Source organism: Nansenia antarctica (assembly GCF_963989245.1).
Source record: "Nansenia antarctica genome assembly, chromosome: 4".
NCBI classification, from domain to species: Eukaryota; Metazoa; Chordata; class Actinopteri; order Argentiniformes; family Microstomatidae; genus Nansenia; species Nansenia antarctica.
The window spans coordinates 68,841,573-68,862,697 of NC_137689.1; the positions used below are offsets into that span (position 1 = coordinate 68,841,573).

Sequence of the window (21,125 nt, forward strand, 5' to 3'; positions counted from 1 at the left end):
CCCAGAGCTTCCGCTTCGTAACGCGTTACTGTGGGCCATTGGTGCTTAGTGGAGAGGGAGAGGGAGGGAGGGAGGGAGAGAGCGAGAGAGAGAGAGAGCGAGAGAGAGAGAGGAGGAGGGAGGTGACGGACCTGCTCCCCTGGAACACCGCTATACCGCTATGTGCTATCAGCAGTGAAGGCTTTCCGAACATGCACGGTCCTCAAGTCTAAAATGTACGGTAAAGCAACACCGCGCGCGTTATTTTAGCTCTATCTCTGCAAGCGCCGATCTTCCTTCACTCATGCATTTGAGCGCGATCGCTGCTGGGCTGCATTAAAATCAGGACTCGCTCTGGAGAGAAGGGACAACCCATGGAGATACAGCAGGATAGCTCTTTCGGGCTTCACATTGGGATTATACTACATTAAATCTGAGGAGGGAAACTCTTCGCACTCAAACACACTTGGAAGAAGAAACGAGCTGTGTGTGCAACCATAACTCACTACACTGAGCGTGACGTGACATCCGTTACAAGGTAATCCCGTTTTTTACTGTACCGAGTACCCCTCGTCCCCGTGGTCAGTAGTTCATTGTTATCGCAGCTCACTAGTCAGTTTAGGCCCTGGTAGTGGGAAACTCGTCTGTTGACCCGTTGAGATGCGCTATATCTGACTATTGGCTTCGCTGTGCTCTTTAATGATACACAACTGTGTTTTTAATATTTGTGGTCGTTATAGTTGTTATACCCACTCTTCATGCTATTGTTTAAGCTTTTGTTCGTGCAGTCTTATGAACACATCCATGTCCCAAACATAAAGATATAGCCTAAACTAATATCTAGTTTGTGTGACTATTTATGATTCTCCCCCAAAATAGCAATGTCCACATTAGGAAATTGAGCAACAAGCTATTTTCTTCCATTGAGTGAGACACTGTCCTGACTTTTGCTGATGATGTTAGCATTATTGAGGACCATTAGATTTATATGTGGGGATATTTTATGCTATTAGGCCTGTGTTGTTAATGTTGTAATTATGAATTATATGGTTTTCTTAGGCATCGTAATCATTATAGGCCTGTCACTGAATTAGTCCTAAATTACTAGGCTACTCACTGTCATTGTTCATGTCCAAAAGTGTATAAAACCTGAACAAGACTGAATATGAAATATGTTGAATCAGTTAACAAATATCTATCTATGCTTTATTGATATGTTATTGATAATACTATGAGACAGAAGTATTAGGCCTAGTAGGCGCAAAATAAAAAAGTTAGTTCTGGTCATCTGTGTGTGTGTGTGTGTGTGTGTGTGTGTGTGTGTGTGTGTGTGTGTGTGTGTGTGTGTGCGTGTGTGTGTATGTGCGCGCGCGTGTGTGTCTAGTCAAGGCCTATTCAGGTCAAAACAAATTGTACCCTTCTCACAACAACTAATAACTATAACAAATGTTATTTTGGTCATGTCAACTGTAAATACAAGTTATGAAGGGACTTATGTTGGAGTGGGAATCTGACGTTGAACTGCATGCGCCTTTGTTTCGATCTGACAGTTGGGACGGTGGTCTCCGGAGCTCCTGACATGGCGGACCAGGAGGAAACCAGTTTTGGGCTCCAAAGTTCTCCCAGCGGTTCGGACTCAAAGGAAGTACACAGTGACAGTAAAACAGAAAAGCAAAATGGAACTTCGAGCAAATCCCCATCCTCGCAGCAGACATATATTCAACAGGTTAGCACCACACACTCCTCTCGCCGCTCTGCGTTAGGCCGAGTCTTATGTCACTGCCTGGGGCTACTGTGGGCCTTTACGTGTCAAATATGTTATGCAGAAAAAAAAATCAACTTTGTAAATGAGGTGTGTGAGAATTACACCCAATGTCAACCTTTCACGCCTATTTCTGTAACCCAAAACTAAGTTAGGAAATTGTTATGCTTGTGCATTTTTTACATTATTATTATTTATAGCTATTATGTCACCGTTTTGCCTATAATTTGTCAATTTGCTCGTTTGGTTTCTTAGTAGTTGGTACTGGTTTTAGCTTATGTTTAGCTTTGTTATTTACTAACTGTTTTGCATGCGTTTGTTTTACATGTTTACATGGTATTACAATGGGATATATATCATGGGGTATTGTTTATGTTATTTAAAAATAATGTTAATATGAAATATCCACGTTTTTGTGAAACTAAAAGGAGTTTACTACATTTTACTGTAGACATTATTCTTGAATTGTTGTTAATTAACAAAAAATAAGCCCTCGCCGTTATCATAACAAATGGATACTTAAAGCAAGGCATGGGCTTTTACACAATTACATCGTTAACGATAATCTCGTATAATATATATATTTTAACACGCCTGATAATAACAGGAATTGTTAGTGGATAGTTTTGTCGAGGTGACCTTCCTCTCAACTCTTCCAGTGTGAGTAAGAGTTCGGCTGTAGGCCTTTGTCACTGTCGCCTGTAGCCACACGCCTCTTAAACGGTCTGAACAGCACGGAGGCTAATATACTGATGTTCCTAAATCTTATATTTGTTCAAGGGGATGGAAGGAATAAAAGTGTACCTGCACGAGAGGGAACTGTGGGCGAAGTTCCACGAGGTGGGCACAGAGATGATCATCACCAAAGCCGGACGGTAAGAGACACTCTCTTGTTTACACTGCACGTTACAATCGCCTATACAAAATGCTGGCCATGAAAACGCAGTTCAGAAACTTCCTAAAATAAAGATTAAATACCTTACGGTTTCTTTTCTGAGCGCATTTATAAATGAATAGGCCTATAGTCTCGTTTTAGGGCTTTTGCTTTGTTTTGGTTTGCCTACAGAAATATGCGGTTGCATAATTATGATGAATAAATCGTTGGTTATTATTGATTATTGATGATAGATTATTGATTCATGTTGTATGTTGTGCTTTGATGGTTTTGACAACATGTAGGCCTATCTGATGCTGCCATAGTACTTGACCACTGCACAGAGTAAAAGAGAATAGGGCAAAGCTGGTCTGATTAACTTATAGGGATCATTCAAGTCCTTCCGAGTTTTTATCAAGACGTATTTCAATATGTTTTGATGCATTAGTGGGCTAGGTTATCTTTTACTTTAGGTTATAATAATATTCAATGTTTATCCATATTTTAAAAATATTATCGGATTAGTTTCCAAGACATAGACATGATCTGCAATGTAGATTGGCCGAGATGATGGCGGTCTACGCACAAAACAACGTAGTAATTGCCTGCGGGGATTGCTTAGAAACTATCAAGGTGTTCAAATAGTCAAACTGGCTGACTGGAGCTGAGTGTGAACTTGAATATGCATGATGGTCGGTGGTCTCTGCTCATGTTAACAAATCGTCTTGTGGCTCTTACGTATTTATTATTCATTTCGGACATGTTGTCTCAGTGTCCTTCGAGTGTGCACTTCGGGACAGGTTCACGTTTCTTTCACTATACTGCATAAAGCCGCCTTTATATTCCGTTCATTCATTTCCGTCTTTTTGAGGGGGCTTGAGACTTTCCCTCCTCACTCCTCCCTACCCCTCCCCATCAGATCACTAGTGTCTTGTTATTGCTGTACATGCCTGGCTCGAGCGACGTTCCCCCTAGTCATTTCAATAGACAGGCCTGTACGTTCGGCGCACGACTTATTCTGGCATTCGCTCTATTTCTCATTGAATTCAAAATGCATGCGTTCTTCATGGAACAATGATCCAAGTGGGGAAAAGGCACCCGGCTCTACACAATTCGGCCTCTTGAATCAAACATGGACCTTTTCCCTTCAGAACAAATTAATGAATTAACGTTTTCAGTTTGTTACAAAAGCGTGCATGCAGTCGGTTCCCAGATAGAAAAAACAATGCATTTGCATTTGTTGTTTGTGAATTTTATTTATTGCTGTAGTAATACGCATGTTATCGTGGTCATTTGGTAACATGGCTCAACTGGTGTTGACCCCCTAGTGAGCGTTTTGAACAAGCTAGGCCTGACGTCCATGAACCCGAGTCAATAGCCTTGAACCTGAATGCCATTAAAAGTAAAACTGAGATGAGCTTTAATGGGTCCATTAAGGTATTCATAATTGTGCATAAAATTACAATGTATATTATTGAATGATCGACCTTTGCCGATAGCAACAATAATTTCCATATAATCAATAACAAATCAATCAATAACAAATCACTTCTTTTCTATCTTTGTAAGCAATTGGCTCCTATACTAACCATGTATCTTGCTTCATTTCCAGGCGAATGTTCCCCAGCTTCAAAGTGAAGGTCACCGGACTGAACCCCAAAACAAAATATATCCTCCTGATGGATATAGTGCCTGCGGACGACCATCGCTACAAATTCGCCGATAATAAATGGTGCGTAAAACTTTCACAAAATAACTGCCTCTGGGATCGTTTTAATGCCAATATCCACACGCATATGACAATAAGTAGGTCTATACCTGCACACATGATACGATACAAATTGTCAACTGTACTTCCACATCCCAGATGTTTTGCAACCGTCATAATGAAGTGTTCTGTTTGGGGAGAGCAGTGTAACTTTCTCGCTCCTCCCTCGAGTTTTATAGCCCATTTAACTTGACGGTTAAGATAAAGATTCGGCTATACGCAATAGTTGTGTTTCTGTACAGAAGTAAAATCATAACCACTGTATCGGTCTCGTGTTAACACACTGTTGTGCATTATTAATACAAAATATGATTCGAGATTACAATTACAATTATATTATTAAGATTGACTAATTACCTACATATAGGCCGCCTATCCTATAATGCATGGGCAAACTATTGATGTTTGAATGTCTTTCCCGGTCAATCTGCATTGTTATATTATCATTAGTCTTGAATGTGATATTTTCCAAACGTGTATTACGTTTTTTTTAGTTTTTAAAAAAATATACATTCGGGGTGGATTGGGGCACCTTGACAAGAGCTGGGAAGTGTATCTCATTAGCCTACAGCCGAATGCATTCGGATAATTTTGTGTCAAATTAAGATGGTTGAGTGGAACATAAACTAAAGGCCTATAGCTCTTCAAACATTCTAAGACGTCAAGTCTCTCTTACCCCATCGATGTAACGTAAACACGTCTATTTGCCTTAAGTCCATCTCATTGTCTCACGTCAGATAGCGTGACTCCGTCTGCACGGATCGGTCGAGGCTCTGGTAGAGGCCACCTGTCTCTCTAACCTTGGTCAAGAAGGGTTCAGCGGTTTTCGAAACCATGATAATCACATGTCAATGCCAATGACAACCCGTTCTGCACATGCTATAGAACATGCAGCGAATGTTTTTGCCATTAATCCCGCTTCTTGATCAATTATGCCTTCCGTTGGGAAACCATGTCTGGTCGTGTCACATAGCTGTATGTCAATATACATACAATTACAATATGTTGACCCATGACAACCCCATGGTGTCAGGGCCACGCACCGAAAAGTATTAGATTAGTCTTATCTACGCCCATCATCTATTGGCTTTAAGTTTCATTTATATACATACATACCCATTTTTGTTGCTGTTGCAGCGTAGTAAGTGTGAACTCAATTAGGCCATTCGAAGACAGGACGTAGGCCTATATAAATACGAATGAAGGAAACGCAACAAACACAATACAATTTATTAATTGGTTAGTCAATATAAACTATCTCCACTCTGGGTTAAATATTCTAGAAATTAGACCACACTTCAACATAGCATATTGCTTAAAGATAATCAATTCAAAGGTAATAGGAGGATATATCTAAAGATAGGCTAACAATGAAGTCATTAATTTTTCATAACACTTTTAAATGTTATGTGTTAAATTACATTTTTTTGACTAGAAAATGCTTGTATAGCTTGAGACAGCATATGTTAAGTAAACAAAGTATTGGGACATAATTAAAAAAAAAACGCTGACGTTTGTTTAAGGTCTGTTACCGGGAAGGCAGAGCCGGCCATGCCTGGGAGGCTTTACGTCCACCCGGACTCACCGGCGACAGGGGCCCACTGGATGCGGCAGCTAGTCTCTTTCCAGAAGCTGAAACTGACAAACAACCACCTGGATCCTTTTGGACACGTACGTTTACTGCGCATGCGTGTCTGTTCTTATGGTGGCACTTCTCAAGATAGGCCTATACCATGATATATTTATATATTGTTTGTGTTGCCTAGGCTACATGATTGTTTTGTGAATCAACAACATCTGCATTGATTATTTAGGCTATAGCCTAATGACTGAAATTCATCCAAATAGTTTTTGGGAGAGTGTCTGTTAGATGGTAGGCTATGGTATTTATTTCGTTCCTTTTTTTTTTTAACAAACTACACCTCTCAATGTGAACTCATCCGGCTCTTGGGTTTTGTGATCCGTGTCTGACCCGGTGCAGCAAACACAAACATCACTTACATCATCGATTTGCTTCGATGTTAGAAATGGCTCTTGGCATGAGATTTCACGGCCTTTGTGGTGTGGGTGACATAGTGGCCAAATTAGATAACTCAACAGAGAATAGAGGATTGGTCTGATTATAATACAATTGTCAAATCCCAGACCTAAAAAAACAAGCTTAATGGTACAAATGATGTGAACAAAAATGTTATACGGAAGTGATATGTATTATATATTTAAATGTAGATCTAGTAAATACAGTTATACAATTGTACAAATTACAGGATGGTCCATTATACATTTGGTTTGTAATTGTGAGTTGGAAAAAAAACTATAAAATGTTGTAGCCTAGCTGTTTTTGAACCTCTGAAGGCTGGTTGGTAACACCATGTCTTGAATGAAGCCAGTTATATTGAGAATAGCATCTGTATCGGTCACCTATTATATTGGAGCAAAACTGTGTTGTGAGTCCTATCAGAGAAGGATGCAAACATAGACATTTCACAACAACTGGTGTTTAGTAAACTGAGCAATGTTTGTCTTTATTTGTATGGTATAAAAAAATGATAGTAAAGTAATAGGAGGGTATAGTCACACGACTACTCACAATTCCAATAGAATCACTGCAGTAGGGCATTTGTTTTTCTAATTAGTTCTGAGATTTAATTTATATTCTGGGCACAGTGTCCAAAGAATCATATAGCGCGCGCACACACACACACACACACACACACACACACACACACACACACACACATACACACACACACACACACACACACACACACACACAGCACACACAGCACACACAGACACACACCCCACTGTCTCTATCTCTGCCTGCTGATCACGTGGCGTTGTTGGCTGTGTGAGAATTGATAGTGATTGTTGCCTTGCCAAAACCCAGCTGGTAGAATGAAATTGGAGCTTGGACGGAATGCGAGCGAGCGGTGTTGTACATTTCTGGCCATGAATGCATTTTTGATTGGTTGCAGTGGTTCCTGGCTTGCCCTCTGCCGTGCCTAGAGAGAGTACCATGGGATTCATAAATGAAATACTGGAGCTGGGGCCAGAAAAATATTCCATCAGCTTGTTGGTCCAGCTGGTTGAAATAACTCGGAGAGAGACGATTTATAATTACTAGCTTCAGACATGGAGCTGAAACATGTCCTCCATGATGTAGCCTAGATGTGTAGGTCCCAGTTAGGAGTGACTAAAGGAAGCGACCTACATGTCTGTGACATACTGTATAGGTTGTGATCTATGAGGTATTCAGTTTAGATGGAGAGATCTGCATGCATATGTGCTAGCAAGACTTAGGTTGTGGTCGCTGTGTTCGCTGAGACCATGCATGTATTCCAAAAATGTATACATTCACAGTGGCTGTGGATCAAACGCATCTGCTTCATATATGTAGGTTGATCTCGGGTAGGTGGAGGGACAGTATACATAGACTGTAGACATGATCTGGTGGTTAGCACACATCACCAGACAGGGTAGGACCTCCTTGGCCCCAGAGCATGCTGGGATAGCATATACTGGCTATTCGGTTGTTAAGTCGTGACGTGTTTCCGGGTCCAACGTTGGCTGAGGCGCTCTCTTCGAAATGCTGCAGTGCTGTGTCCCTTGTTGCATGAATAGATCCGAGTCGAAAAAAACGATTGAACTGTCATTCTACCGCTTTAGTACACTGGTACTCTGGTGCGGGGATTTTTTTTTATTTGGACCCGGAAATTGCTAAACGTCACGCTTAACAACCGAATGGCTAACCATAAGGTTTCTAGACCATTTCCATTGGATTAATTTAATCTTCATGGATATATTTGTTATGTCACGAATTAGATGTTCGACATTTATTTTGGATGTGATTTAGTTAAAGGGATATTTATTTGCTGTGGCCAATGTTGCAATGCATCTTATTGACAACATCCAAATTGCTTGTCTCTCTTGAATCTCAAACTCTTTACTTTGGCTTACATGCAGACCGTTTAGGTTTACATTTTTACTTGATACCAATAATATACATGTGAATTCTTCGCATTACGATTCGGTATTTCTGGCTCAAGTTGTCCGACGGGCCATTGACTATCCCTTTGATCTTCCTCAGAACTGGAGAAACATCTCTCAGTGTTATTCATCTTCTCCCCAATTTGCTCCTGCAGTCGTCCCCTGTCGTTCCCACACACATGTCTTCGCCAGGAGGGTGGAGTGTGTCTCTCCCTCTGTTTATGTTCCGATGGCAGTGTGAGATGAGCTATAGATGATGGTGTACAAAGCCTGTTAATCCCGAGGCTTCGGGAAGCCCTCTGATGTGAAGCGACTTGAAAGCAGAGGGCAGCCGCCGGAGACCCAGGGTGATCCCTCACTATCATTATATACTATCCTACAGACCCGCGGAGACGGGAGATACAGGGACCCGGGACGGCAGGGTGGGGGGGACGAGGCGTGTGCTGGAGCCCTAGTGGGTGGTCCACACACACACACACACACACACACACACACACACACACACACACACATGCACTCGCACACACATGCATGCATGTACGCACGCACATGCACACACACACACACACACACACACACACCACACACACACACCACACACACACACTCTCACTCACACACACACACACTTGCACTCACACACGTATACACTACACAGACATGCAGGGTTTTGGGAACCAACTGTCTGTGGTTCGTTTTGTTGACTTGGAAGAAATGTACATGACACATGTGTTCATCTTCAGGAAGTCAGACAACATGGTGGCTGTCATCTTACAACATAGTTGCTGTCATTCGGTAAATCAAACCATCCCAATGTTGTGGGTCGTAGTCTGGCAAGTTACGGTTTGCATTTTGTGTGGTGTTAGATAGTGTTCATAGTGTATTTGTTCGTCCCTGACCATGATGCATAGAAGCGAGGATAGAAAAATTACCAAAATTAACCAGAATATTCTGTGCAATGATGTGTTTTTATGTTCTTTCTGCACTATCAATAGTTTATCTATTAACCTTTAAAGGATCCTGCAGAGTATATATTATATGTACTTCACGTATACATATTGTGCAAAAATTATGTTTTGTTATAATGCAGTGTTTGACACTGTGTACACTGGTGGGCTTTTGAAATAACCACTTAGCTTAAAAAAAAAATCTAAGGAACATTTCATTGCACAATAAAATACAATCAAAGTCCTATTGATAAATACAATCACAATGGATGTCTGTTGTTTACCCTTCATCTGAGCCTCAACGGGCCCTCAGCTATGAGCCAGGAGGTCACGTCTTTGTAGTACCTTAAGACGCCCCCACCAGCGCTGGAGGTCAAGACATCCTCCTCTTTCTTTCCTAGCTCTGCATGCAGCAGGCTCAGTGAAAGGCAGGTACTAAAACAAGCTTAAAGATAACAGATAGGAATGCCCAATGGGAGGGGGGCCAGGTGGAGGAGGAGGGGGGGGGGTCTGGTCTTTAGGAGGAGAAAAAAAAAACCTGTTTTGTTATCTCTAAATATAAGTGGATTTGATTAAATTAAAAACTATTAGATTGTTCACAGCTGATGGTCATGACTCCTTGGTATGTCAGAACAATTAGGCTAAGGCCCCCCGGATGACAGGGCCTCATGAGCTGAGGAGCTCAGGGCTCAAGTTCAACTGGGTGGACTGCGTCTTAACGTCGCCAGGACTAGCAGGCCCAGCGATGGAAGGGCTAGTCATCACTTAGCACCAACTAGGTCAGTGAGGTCAGGGGGGAAAGTAGGGAAAGCCAAGATGCTCATGTGCTACAATGGGAACTCTACATGCTGCGACACATTTGTATTGTCACATACGATGTCAATGGTATTGTAATGTATCACTGAACGGGTATAGGCTGAATGCCTCGCGGGGATTTGGGGTTGTAGAGTATACGTGCAATGTACAAGACATGCATAAACGTTCTATTTATGTTGATTACACTAGAAATTCAATCAATTATAGTCGTATATATGCTACTATAGGCTTGCTATTTTATCAAATGAAAAATGTATCAAATATTTAACTATAACATAATCTTCCCAGCATGTATATAGGTCTATGTCATTTTGTAGTTTAAAACATACAATAGGTCTATTGCATTTAGCCGAGTCACTTTGTCCCGCATTGTTTGAGTCAATCTAGATTTTATTGAGGAAATAGCACTACAGTAAATCTGAGTGGAGTAAAGATTTAAATTCAGTGTCAGATGGGTGAGTGGGTTTGCGGCATTATGTAGGCCTATTAGGATATTTGTCAGGAATTGCCAAAACAGAAATATATTACTAATGACATATATCTTTCTCTGTATAGATTATTCTGAATTCCATGCATAAATACCAGCCCAGGATCCACATCGTGAAAGCGGATGAAAATAACGGCTTCGGCTCTAAAAACACTGCCTTCTGCACCCACGTCTTCCCTGAAACTGCCTTCATCGCGGTCACGTCCTACCAAAACCATAAGGTAAGTTTAGCCTTTCTGGACACATTTCAGTCATTTTAAGTCATGATACTGTGTTGAAGAATAACACAAAGTTCTTTTTACTCGACACTCGAGTAATATCGAGTGTATTATAGATGTATTATTACGTAAGGTAAAAAGTGCTGAAAAGGCTATATGATAAAAAAAAATGTATCTGAAAAGTTTAGCCTATACACCACCAATAAGCCATGTCTCTATACAGTAAACGTGTTTTAATTGATTGACTATTTCATTGAAAATGGCACAAATCGTATTCAGTGGTAGTCTGACACCATGCACGAATGAATCGAAATCCGTTCATAAACACCAGGTAAGGGCCTTTCTGTGTTGCACATTGCCCTTGGAGACGTGACGGGAAGCCTCAAAGCTGATGAATGAGCTGATTATCAAAGCGTAAATAATAAAGAGGATTGAATGTATCCTTTCACCACAAATGGAGTCTAATGAAATGATATGTCACCGTGAGCTGAAGCAGAACACCGCGCGCATGTCTGATAGTCATTGATAGCCTATCATAATAATCATAATCACTGGCCGATGTGAGCGCTACGGGCCGGGGTAACCGCAAGTCCAAAATATTGGACGAGAGGCACGACCTCAAGAGACTTTTCGAAGTTTCAGTGACTGGTCCCGTTTCATTACGTATTGTTGAGTGAATGATGCAGTCTAGATAAGGTTCATGTGCCTATAGCCATACCGCCTATATGTGTATTTCATGATATGTTTATAGGCTAAGTGTTACGTATTCTAATTATATTATTATGATTATTATGATTATTATTAGTAGTATTGTTGTTGTTGTTATCATTATTATTGTTGTAGTTATTAACAATTATTATTATTTGAAACTGAACTGAAGCAACCACCTGTTTGAGCGCATATAATTGCTGAATGCGTTATTGTAAAATAGTTTATATTTAATCTATTAATAAGTCACATTATCCGTACTATTAAACAACCATCTATCTTACCATTTTCATAGTGTTCATGCAAACATACAATTAAGCCACGAACTGAGAATAACATTGACTAGTTTGGTTCGTTGGCTTGTTTTCAATAATCGAAATATATTTTTCCAATTTTGTCACTAAAGGCCTACATTTATAAAGCAACATTTTCATTGCAGTAGTTATTCGACGCCGTTCTTTCAGCGGTCGCATGTCTGCTCGGAAAGCCACTTCATTATTTTTGATTGGCGTTATGGTATTTTTATTTTTTTATTTTCTATTTTCAGATTCAAAGCAATTTACTAGTCTATTGCCAACAGTTCATATTTACAACGTAGGCCTATATGGGACCCTAACTTCTGGAAGTACCTGCCAAGACATTGGCACAGTCGAAACACTTTGGCTTTTAATTGTTTTTACTTTTTGGTAAGTTCAACATACAAACCCAAGTATTTTTTTTGCCGTCCAACCATATTCCAAATCTATTTTATGTTATATTCTCGACTAAAAACTTTTAGACACACTTATTGCGTGCGCTTTATTACGTGCGCTTGACGCAGCGAAAAAAGACACCAGAATAATCTACCATAAACTATATCTATTATTTTTTCCATACATTCCGACTGCTGATAATATTTGGGGTGCACTAATCATTTGTACGTCTGTTTAACATCCGTTTTTAACTATGTTGGAGTCAGATTTTAGTGTGGGACACAGGGAATATGGGGAGAGGGGGCGAGGACCCTTAATGTGTCCTGAACCAATCCCTGTTCTCAGAGAAACAGGAAATCCAAATGACTGAGACTGAAGAAACCATTAATTATTTTCTGGGAGTTTATTGAGGGCTCCAGAGAATGCAACTCCAGGCTAATTAATATTACGAGAACTTGCCAGACTTCCAGACAAACATTCATTTCTAATTTGCTCAAGTTTAAGCAGCAAGAGTTCCTAAATCAAACAAATGCTCCATCTGCCAACACAGCAACCAAAGTTGACTGAAATGAGAGAAAAGCGCACGAATGCGCACATGGCGGTTCCGCAGCCACCTGTTGATGGTTTTAATCAAACGAACATAATGAAATACAGTTGATATTTATCTTCTGAATAAACGATTACAGAAATATGAAACGTTCTCATGTTTTCCGTTGTCAAATTAAAATCGAGGATATGCTGTCATATTTCTGAAGAAGGCCTTTGGCCCCTGTTCAGTTTTTGGCATTGTTATTTTGTTATTGTGTTTTTCTGTTTTTGTCTGTCTGACTGTCTCTCTGTTCATTTGTAAAGCGTCCTTGGGTTCCTAAATCTAAGATATTATTATTATTATTATTATTATTATTATTCTTATTATTATTATCATTCCCCGTTAGTCATCTTAAAGTCTGTGTAGGCTATTCATTTCAATGTGCCCATAAAGAAAAAGTGAATGTCAACTTCGCCTACACATTATGACATTAATATAAATACATGCATGATCAACACATATCTATATCTACATAGCCTATCCGTTTTTTTTGTTTTTTTTGTTTACGATTTGAATTGGTGTCATGGTTGCAGTTCACAGAGGTGGCAGTTCACATTTTACTACAGTATAGTTCCGTATAATGAACCGCCTTTAGTAACAAATAGTTTGGTGCTAGCCTATTTAACGAGTTGTTTAAGAGTTTCCAGAAATTATCTACTGGCATGAAAAACTTTCTTGAAACAACCTTTTGTCACCCAAGGCCACGAGTGACAAAGAGCTCTCTCTGACGGCCTAAAGGTGAGCGCATAACATAGTAATTATGTTTATAGGCTGGATTGAACTCGTGTAAATTGAAATAATACGTTTTAATGTCCCACCAACATGGAGCAGATTGTAAGCACTTTTTAAATAAAGTTCTATTTAACTTTGCGTTTAGAACAAGTTTTCACTTGATTCAATTAATCAAGCCGCGAACCAAGTGTCAACATCTGAGACATGTCGTGTTGAACCTGTACGTAATACCCTACAGATAGGCTAATTAAACAATTACATGTTTACCACATCTCTGAAATACTGTTAGCTACACAGTGCATTAAATGTTAAATAACACATTTTGTATAGGCTATGTAGAGAGACAGAAGGTTATGGGTCCGTTGCATATCATGGCCAAACGGCCCATTTTCAAGTATAATATATGCCTGCTTAAAACTCTATAGCACTAGCCACAGATATGTTCATGATAATGAATTACTCTGTGTATAGGCTATACTGTCCTTTTTTTGTGTCGTTTGAACATGATAAAACAAGCTTGAAAGTCCACACATAATATTGTATTAATCCGCAACCTGGTCTCACACGGCAGACGTCAGAATTCGACGTTTATGGACAAACGTCGAATTCTGACGTGAGATTGGGGTAGCTCGTTCTGAAAGCGCAGGGGTGCGCCTGTTATGTGCGCCTGTCGGGGCTTCTCTCCAAATTAATTCCAAATGTACTGACCGAAGAAAATCTACATGTTTGCAAAACTCACCGTGGGTTAACGAGAATCTAAGAAGCTGTTTTAACGCAACCAGAGATACGTGACAAGGTTTGAAGGTGAGAGCAGCAGGCAGCTCGGGTGGACAGCCCCAGCCTTGTCCGAGGGAGGGAAGCGCGAGGCCCACTAGACCCGCCAACTTGTTACCTGCATGCAGAACCCGCGCGCCCTGCGGAAGGGAGAGGGCTATCCTGCATTCTGTTCAACCTCTTTGCTGGGAGCTTTGAAAACCTTTATTTCATGCAATCAAAATCATGGAATTGTTTCCAAGGCTGTTGCTCTCCATGACAAAGTGAATGCTTGGCGTCATCTCTAACTTGCTGCAGTGTTTTTTTTCCTCGAAGTTACACAGGTTAGAAAATAAGAAACTAGATTTAACAAACTGGTATTGGTAAAAACATAGGCTATTAAATGTGAATGTTGGGATTGTGCATATCATTATGAATGTATGGTCATTTCATCCAACTGGGATATTCAAGACAGGGGGAAGGACAACGTCCGTAAAAGGGATGAAGTGCGCAGTAACTAAAAATAGAAGGCATTATACCACAGCTTTAGTGACCTTTTTGTTGCCCAGGTTTCGTGTGGTTATTTTAAACGTTGGTGTTTCATAAGACTGACCACGTGCGTGTGAACACAGTGTTTCATACTCTGTCATCATGCGTTCTGTTCCATATGCAGAGCATCTGAGCATAGTGAGGGTGTCTTCCTGCAGTTCTCTAAAAGGTTGGGACCCCATGTAGGCTCCCCCGATTTCAAACTAACCGCTATGATGTGATTTTAAAAATGCACATTCGTTTTTTTCTGTGAAGACAAAAAAAGACACGTGGCAGGCCGTAATTAAGTGGTTGGGATCACGGGAAATTGTTGATGTCAATTTAGGGTCGCGAGAGAAAAACATCGCTCTCGGAGAACTGACAGGTTATACAAGAAATAGGCATTGTGGTTCAAACAAAGGGTGTTGTAAAACAAGTTTAAATGTTTCTTTTATATCCAACTATTTAACAATGTTTTCTTTTCTCAACCACATGTGATGTATTTGCCTAATAAGATCAGTATAGGAGTTTGGGGATTTTATTTTGTATTTATTCAATCAATTTGCACACAACACACTAGGTTTCATACATCTGTCTATATAATTAGTACCCCTTATATTTCCCATTTCCTTACTTACTTACTTAACCTACCTAGTACCTAACCCTAAAAAGAACAGCACCAGGTCATGCAGCATTCCTAGATGGTAATGCGTTGCGTTCTGTATACGACCAATGACAAATGTGTTCTTGCAGATAACCCAGTTGAAGATTGAGAACAACCCGTTTGCTAAGGGCTTCCGTGGGAGTGACGATATGGAATTGCATCGGATGTCCCGGATGCAAAGGTAACTGTCACAGAGTTATATTACATCTCATCCATGTGTTCTTATCATGCTATGGCTGTCCCGGTCTCAAACAAGTAATTATCCAGCCAATCATTGAGCTTTATTTCACGTTGAGTGATTTATTGTCCTTAGTGATATTTCTTATTCCAAAATGTCCAATCCATTTCCGTCAACAGAGGGTTGTTGTCCACCACTGTATGACAGCAAACTGTCTGTAAACAAGACTAGATCAATTCAACCACAGTTACACATGGATTACTGACATTGTAATCACAGTGTCATTTAACGAGCCCCCATCATAATCCCTCAATCACTCAAATGCAAGTGAGTGCAGTCAGACAGCCATCCCCTGAACACCCCCCCCCCACACACACAGCCCCCCACCCCTCTCTGAGCTGTGAGGTAAGTGTAGTTCTTGATCTGTGGCCAGGAGGCATGTAGAACTGCTTTCATGGCTGATCTGGCAAGCCCTCTGAACCGCTGCGACATCTCTCTTTCACACACAACTCTTCTTTTCGCCGGGGTATTCTACCACCAGTCAGACGTTTGCTGCCTCTGCTGTGCATTGATGATAGCTTCAGCCTCCTGGGTCCAGGGGAGCTACAGAACGCGTGACCACATGGCTCCCTCTCTCTCTCTCTCTCTCTCTCTTTCTCTCTCCCTTATTCACTCCAGATGACTGTGCGTCCACACTGTGTGGAAACACGTTTTCAAAGGAGAAAATCTGGTTTGAAACCCCCCCCCCCCCCCCCCCCCCCCCCCCTCCTCCTCTCAGAACAGCCAACAAAGGCGTTGTGTGCGTTCAAACAGAATTCCTAAATCACAGGAAAAATGGAAAAGCAGGCTGGATTTTCCACACAGCACTGAGACTTCCCTGCCTCCCAGTTGGAAACGGCAGGGTGGCCAAGGTGGTTTTATTTGGAATAGGAGAAGAGAACTTTCTGGCTAATTATCCAGGGCAGGTGAATCTAATGGGGTTTGGGGTGATTTTCCACATTGGCAGGTGAGGGAGTACCCCGTTTTACAAACCGTGTGATATTGTTAATGAGAGAAAACATTGGAAAGTTTCATAAAAGTTTCAGGTATTTATTTTCTTGGAAAATATCTCTCCATATGCAACACATTTTAATATCTTACCTGACACACATTTTCTTTACACCATGGTGGTATATTTGATTATCTCAGTCTGATATTGATTAATGGCTACTGATTAATTTGGCGCATGTGACAAAATAATAATACCGTGAGTTGAATCGCTATAGAGGGTTTCTGGCAATATATTTGAATTTGTGAATTGAACTGGCGCGTGTCCAAACCACCCAATCATTTCTAAATGCCACTGTCCTGTCCTGCCAAGTACAGTAAGCAAAGAACAGCACGTCTGGTCTTGGTTAGCATCTCGAAGGGGAGAGCTTATTGCAAAAGCAGGTCACTGGTTCAAAAGAAACAGTCCACGAAATCAAAGAAACAGAAGTTAGCAAAAACGGTCCATTCATGGATACACTTGTAGATTAATGGTAGTGAAATACATCCCTGTCTTTCCACTGGAACCTGATCCGTCTAGGAATGTCTCAAGGAGTGTATCCTAAGTGGGTGTGACTCATTGATGGTGAATGTGGTTTGTTGCCATTGAGACCCATAGTGTCAGATCCTTGGATGAAAGAGATCATTTGGTATGGTCGTCAGCTGGGTTGGGCGGGGGGGGGGGGTTGGCCATGTCCAGGGGCACGCCCTCTGGTAGACTAATGTGTATCCTTTGCATATCATGAAAATAATCGTCATTATGCAAATAGATTTTTAAAATAAGTTGCGATAATGATTGTGAATCGATGGTTCATTGTGAAGATGATTAGGTTGGTTTTCTGGAATAGTGGAAACACTATATTATATATTTATAATATTAGTACAGTAGTAGTTGTGGTGATTGTGGCGTTCACAGGGCTGGTATTATTAGTAGACAACGTACGTAGCCTACCAGAATATACCACGTACATTACAGTATTAAGCTGTATCTTGTGTGTATGTACTATTAATGTAATGTCATAATAATGTGTGTCTGTCTGTCTGTGTGTGTGTGTGTGTGTGTGTGTGTGTGTTTGTGTGTGTGTGTGTGTGTGTGTGTGTCTGTGTGTGTGTGTGTGTGTGTGTGTGTGTGTGTGTGTGTGTGTGTGCAGCAGTAAGGAGTACCCGGTGGTTCCCCGCAGCACGGTCCGTCAGAGGGTGGGCACCAGCCAGAGCCCCTTCAGTGGGGAGGGGCAGGGCCTGGCCAGCCCCAGCGGCCTGGCTTCCCAGTACTCCCAGTGTGAGAACGGAGTGACCAGCACCTCCCAGGACCTGCTGCCCCAGTCCGGGTCCTACCCCGTTCCCCACGAGCACGGACAGGACTACCACTGCATCAAGAGGAAAGGTAGGGTGAAACTGTCGTCTCACAACACATGACTCGTGAGCTGTATTTGGTTTGGTGTGTTTATTTAGCACATCATGACGTTAGAATTATAAGGTTCTATCTCCATTTTTGGTCAAAATTTAGTTTTTTTTACATAATCTGATCCATTAGGTGTTTATTAATGCCTGTGTGGTGTTATTTTTAAAATGTTGACATTTTTTAGTTAGTAATTAATAAAATACAAAGGCTCCATCTCACAAAATATAATGGAATGTAAAAACTTTGACGCTCAATATCTCTGAACTGCCCTAAACGGAGATAGAACCTTAAAATTCTAAGCTCACAACATGATAAAAAAAAAAACTGTGCAAGGAGGGAACGAAGCCAAGAAGGCTTGTACATAGTTCCACTCCCGTCAATAGCCAAGTTTCAATATACTACAAAGAACGCTTAATACATGTAAATAAGACAAGAGAAACCACAAACTAAATCATATCCATGGGGCTAAACGGTAGGATAACACACAAAAAACAGAAAAAAACCACAAGGATACATAACTTGCTGAGAACACATTATGAAAAGAAAGACAGAAATAAGATGTTGAGCTATTATTCATTTATTGAGATAGTTTAGTTGACTATTTTAAAAGCAAGCACACATAATACAAAAACGTACATGGATAAAATTCTAGAGGATATGACACAATAAAGCCCAATCCTTTTCATTTCCATTTCACTACAGGACCAACTCGATCTGTACTGCGTAGGCTTGGATATATTGTTGTCACACTGGATGTAGAGCCAAGCCAGCCCCGTACCACTCAGCTCAGATTAGATTAATTAGATTAGATTAGATTCTACTTTATTGTCATTGCAGAGTACAAGTACCAGACAACGAAATGCAGTTTAGCATCTAACCAGAAGTGAAAATAGTGATATAAGAATATATAGGATATAAAAACATGACAATGATAGTGATAGGTACAGAATGGCAAGTATGGTAGATTAGAGGTATATACAGTTATTAGCTATAGTTACGGTAGCTTATGTAGAGTATGTAATGTATAGTACAGTATAGTATAGTGGATAGTGTACATAGCCTTTATTTATGTAAACCAGCTCCTTTCCCTTCTTGTTTTTTTAGTTTTTAGTTTCTTTTTTCTTTCCTAGCACCAGGGGAGCCCCCCCTCCCAAATGTCGTTGTTTGGTACCTGTACTATAGCAATGACAATAAAGACCATTCATTCATTCATTCATTAATTCATTACTTCATTCATTCGTATAGATGTATAAAAGAGGCTATATCAAAGAGATATGTGCAATGTGCAATAATACAGTATGTGCAAAGATAGTATTTTAAGCTTGGCCCGGAAGGTGCTGGACGTGTGATTTCGGGCGTGTCTCTTGTTGTGGTGCTTTGTTTTAGAATAGCGGTACCCGATTAAACCCCTGTCTTGACCCCTGTCTTGACCCCTGTCTTGACCCCTGTCCTGACTGTGTCAACATGTGTGTGTGTGTGTGTAACCGCTAGGTCTAATTTCTGGTACATCATTGATTCGGTTCTTCCCTGGTTGGGTTGTTAGTGGGCATTCAAGGGGAAATAGAAAAGAGTCATTTAAATATTACAGTAACAGTGTGTGCGTGGTATTGTTTATCTGTCACATGCCTGACTTTGAGCCGAGTGGGTTGCCAAGCAACAAGAATAACTGTCAGGAACTGTGAACTTCATCAACGACCAAATGCTTTTTAAACCTTGGCTGTTGTTTGTCTTTGTCAGAGCGAGCACATTGCACTCCAGTAGAGACACATTACTCATGTTATGAATATAACAAGCCACGATAGTAGACATATTCTGGATGTGTTCCTTAAGTTATATTGCACTGATTCAAATGTTACCCGACGTAATGTAACTAATCTGGTCTGCCTCTGTGTGCAGTGGAGGATGACTGTCACTCGGGGGAGCACCCCTACAAGAAGGCCTACCTGGAGAGCTCCTCCAGCGAGGACGACCATTACTACCGGCCCGTCGTCTACCCCCAGGGCCTGGGCCTGGCTGGCGCCCCCTATAGGACGGAGGCCGGCCAGCGCCAGGCCTGCATGTATGCCAGCTCCTCCCAGGGGGCGGAGACGGTCCCGAGCCTGGAGGACATCAGCTGCAACACCTGGGCCGGCGTCTCGCCTTACGGCAGCTGCTCCGTCGCCACCATGCAGCCGATGGAGCGGATCCCTTACCAGCACTTCTCCGCCCACTTCACCTCGGGCCCCCTGGTGTCCAGACTGGGCGGGGTGGCAGGCCACGCCTCCCCGCAGCTTGGCGACGCCCACCACGCCGCCATGTACCAGGGTTCCATGGCGGCGGCGGCGGCGGCAGCGCACGGGACTCTGGGACGCCAGTGCAGCCCCGGCGCGGGCATCCAGTCGCCCACCGCCGCCGGTCTCCAGGGCAACGAGTACCTGTACTCTCACGGCATCCCGCGCACACTGTCGCCTCACCAGTACCACGCCGTGCACAGCGTCAGCATCATGCCCGACTGGAACGAGAGCAGCTAAGAAAAAAAAAAAACACTGCTTCCTGTTGAGCCAGCCAATCAGGATGGAGATGTTAAGAGGAGGAGGAGGAAGAGGAGGAGGAGGAGGAGGAGGAAGAAGGGGGACATATGGACAGACATAGAGTAGAGGATCAGGGCGGGGTGGTGGGGGGGGGGTTAGATTAAATCTATATTTATATTTTTGGAAGCTACTATATTTGGCTGTGCAGTCTCGTGAGATCTATGGTTGAGACATTCATTTGCGCCTCGAGCCGTGGATTTTCATGCTCAAAAGATGCGTTAGTCAGTGTGTGTGGGTGCAGGTGACTGGGTTACTGGTCCTGTATGCATGGGCAAACACCGGGAGGAGGGGGTTTGCCAAACACAGAGACGGACGGAAACATTGGTGAAGAAGAAGAAGAAGAAGGAGAGGACGAAGAAGACATTTCAAGGATACTATAAACAAAAACATAACACAGGCTAAATGCTAATTCTTTAGCAGGAGGGACAGAAGCACAAACTGG

The 21,125-nt window shown here is 41.6% G+C and overlaps 1 protein-coding gene across 1 annotated transcript; it reads left to right on the forward strand.

Annotated features, from left to right (window-relative positions):
- Positions 1-1,558: 1,558 nt before the first annotated feature.
- On the forward strand, positions 1,559-20,623 carry tbx5a (T-box transcription factor 5a; the record flags this gene model as incomplete). Its single annotated transcript, XM_080528556.1, has 8 exons — positions 1,559-1,705; positions 2,522-2,616; positions 4,228-4,347; positions 5,907-6,054; positions 10,692-10,844; positions 15,597-15,688; positions 17,866-18,095; positions 20,010-20,623. The coding sequence occupies 8 exons, from the start codon at positions 1,559-1,561 to the stop codon at positions 20,621-20,623; spliced, it is 1,599 nt and encodes a 532-aa protein (XP_080384682.1).
- Between the last annotated feature and the right edge of the window lie 502 nt (positions 20,624-21,125).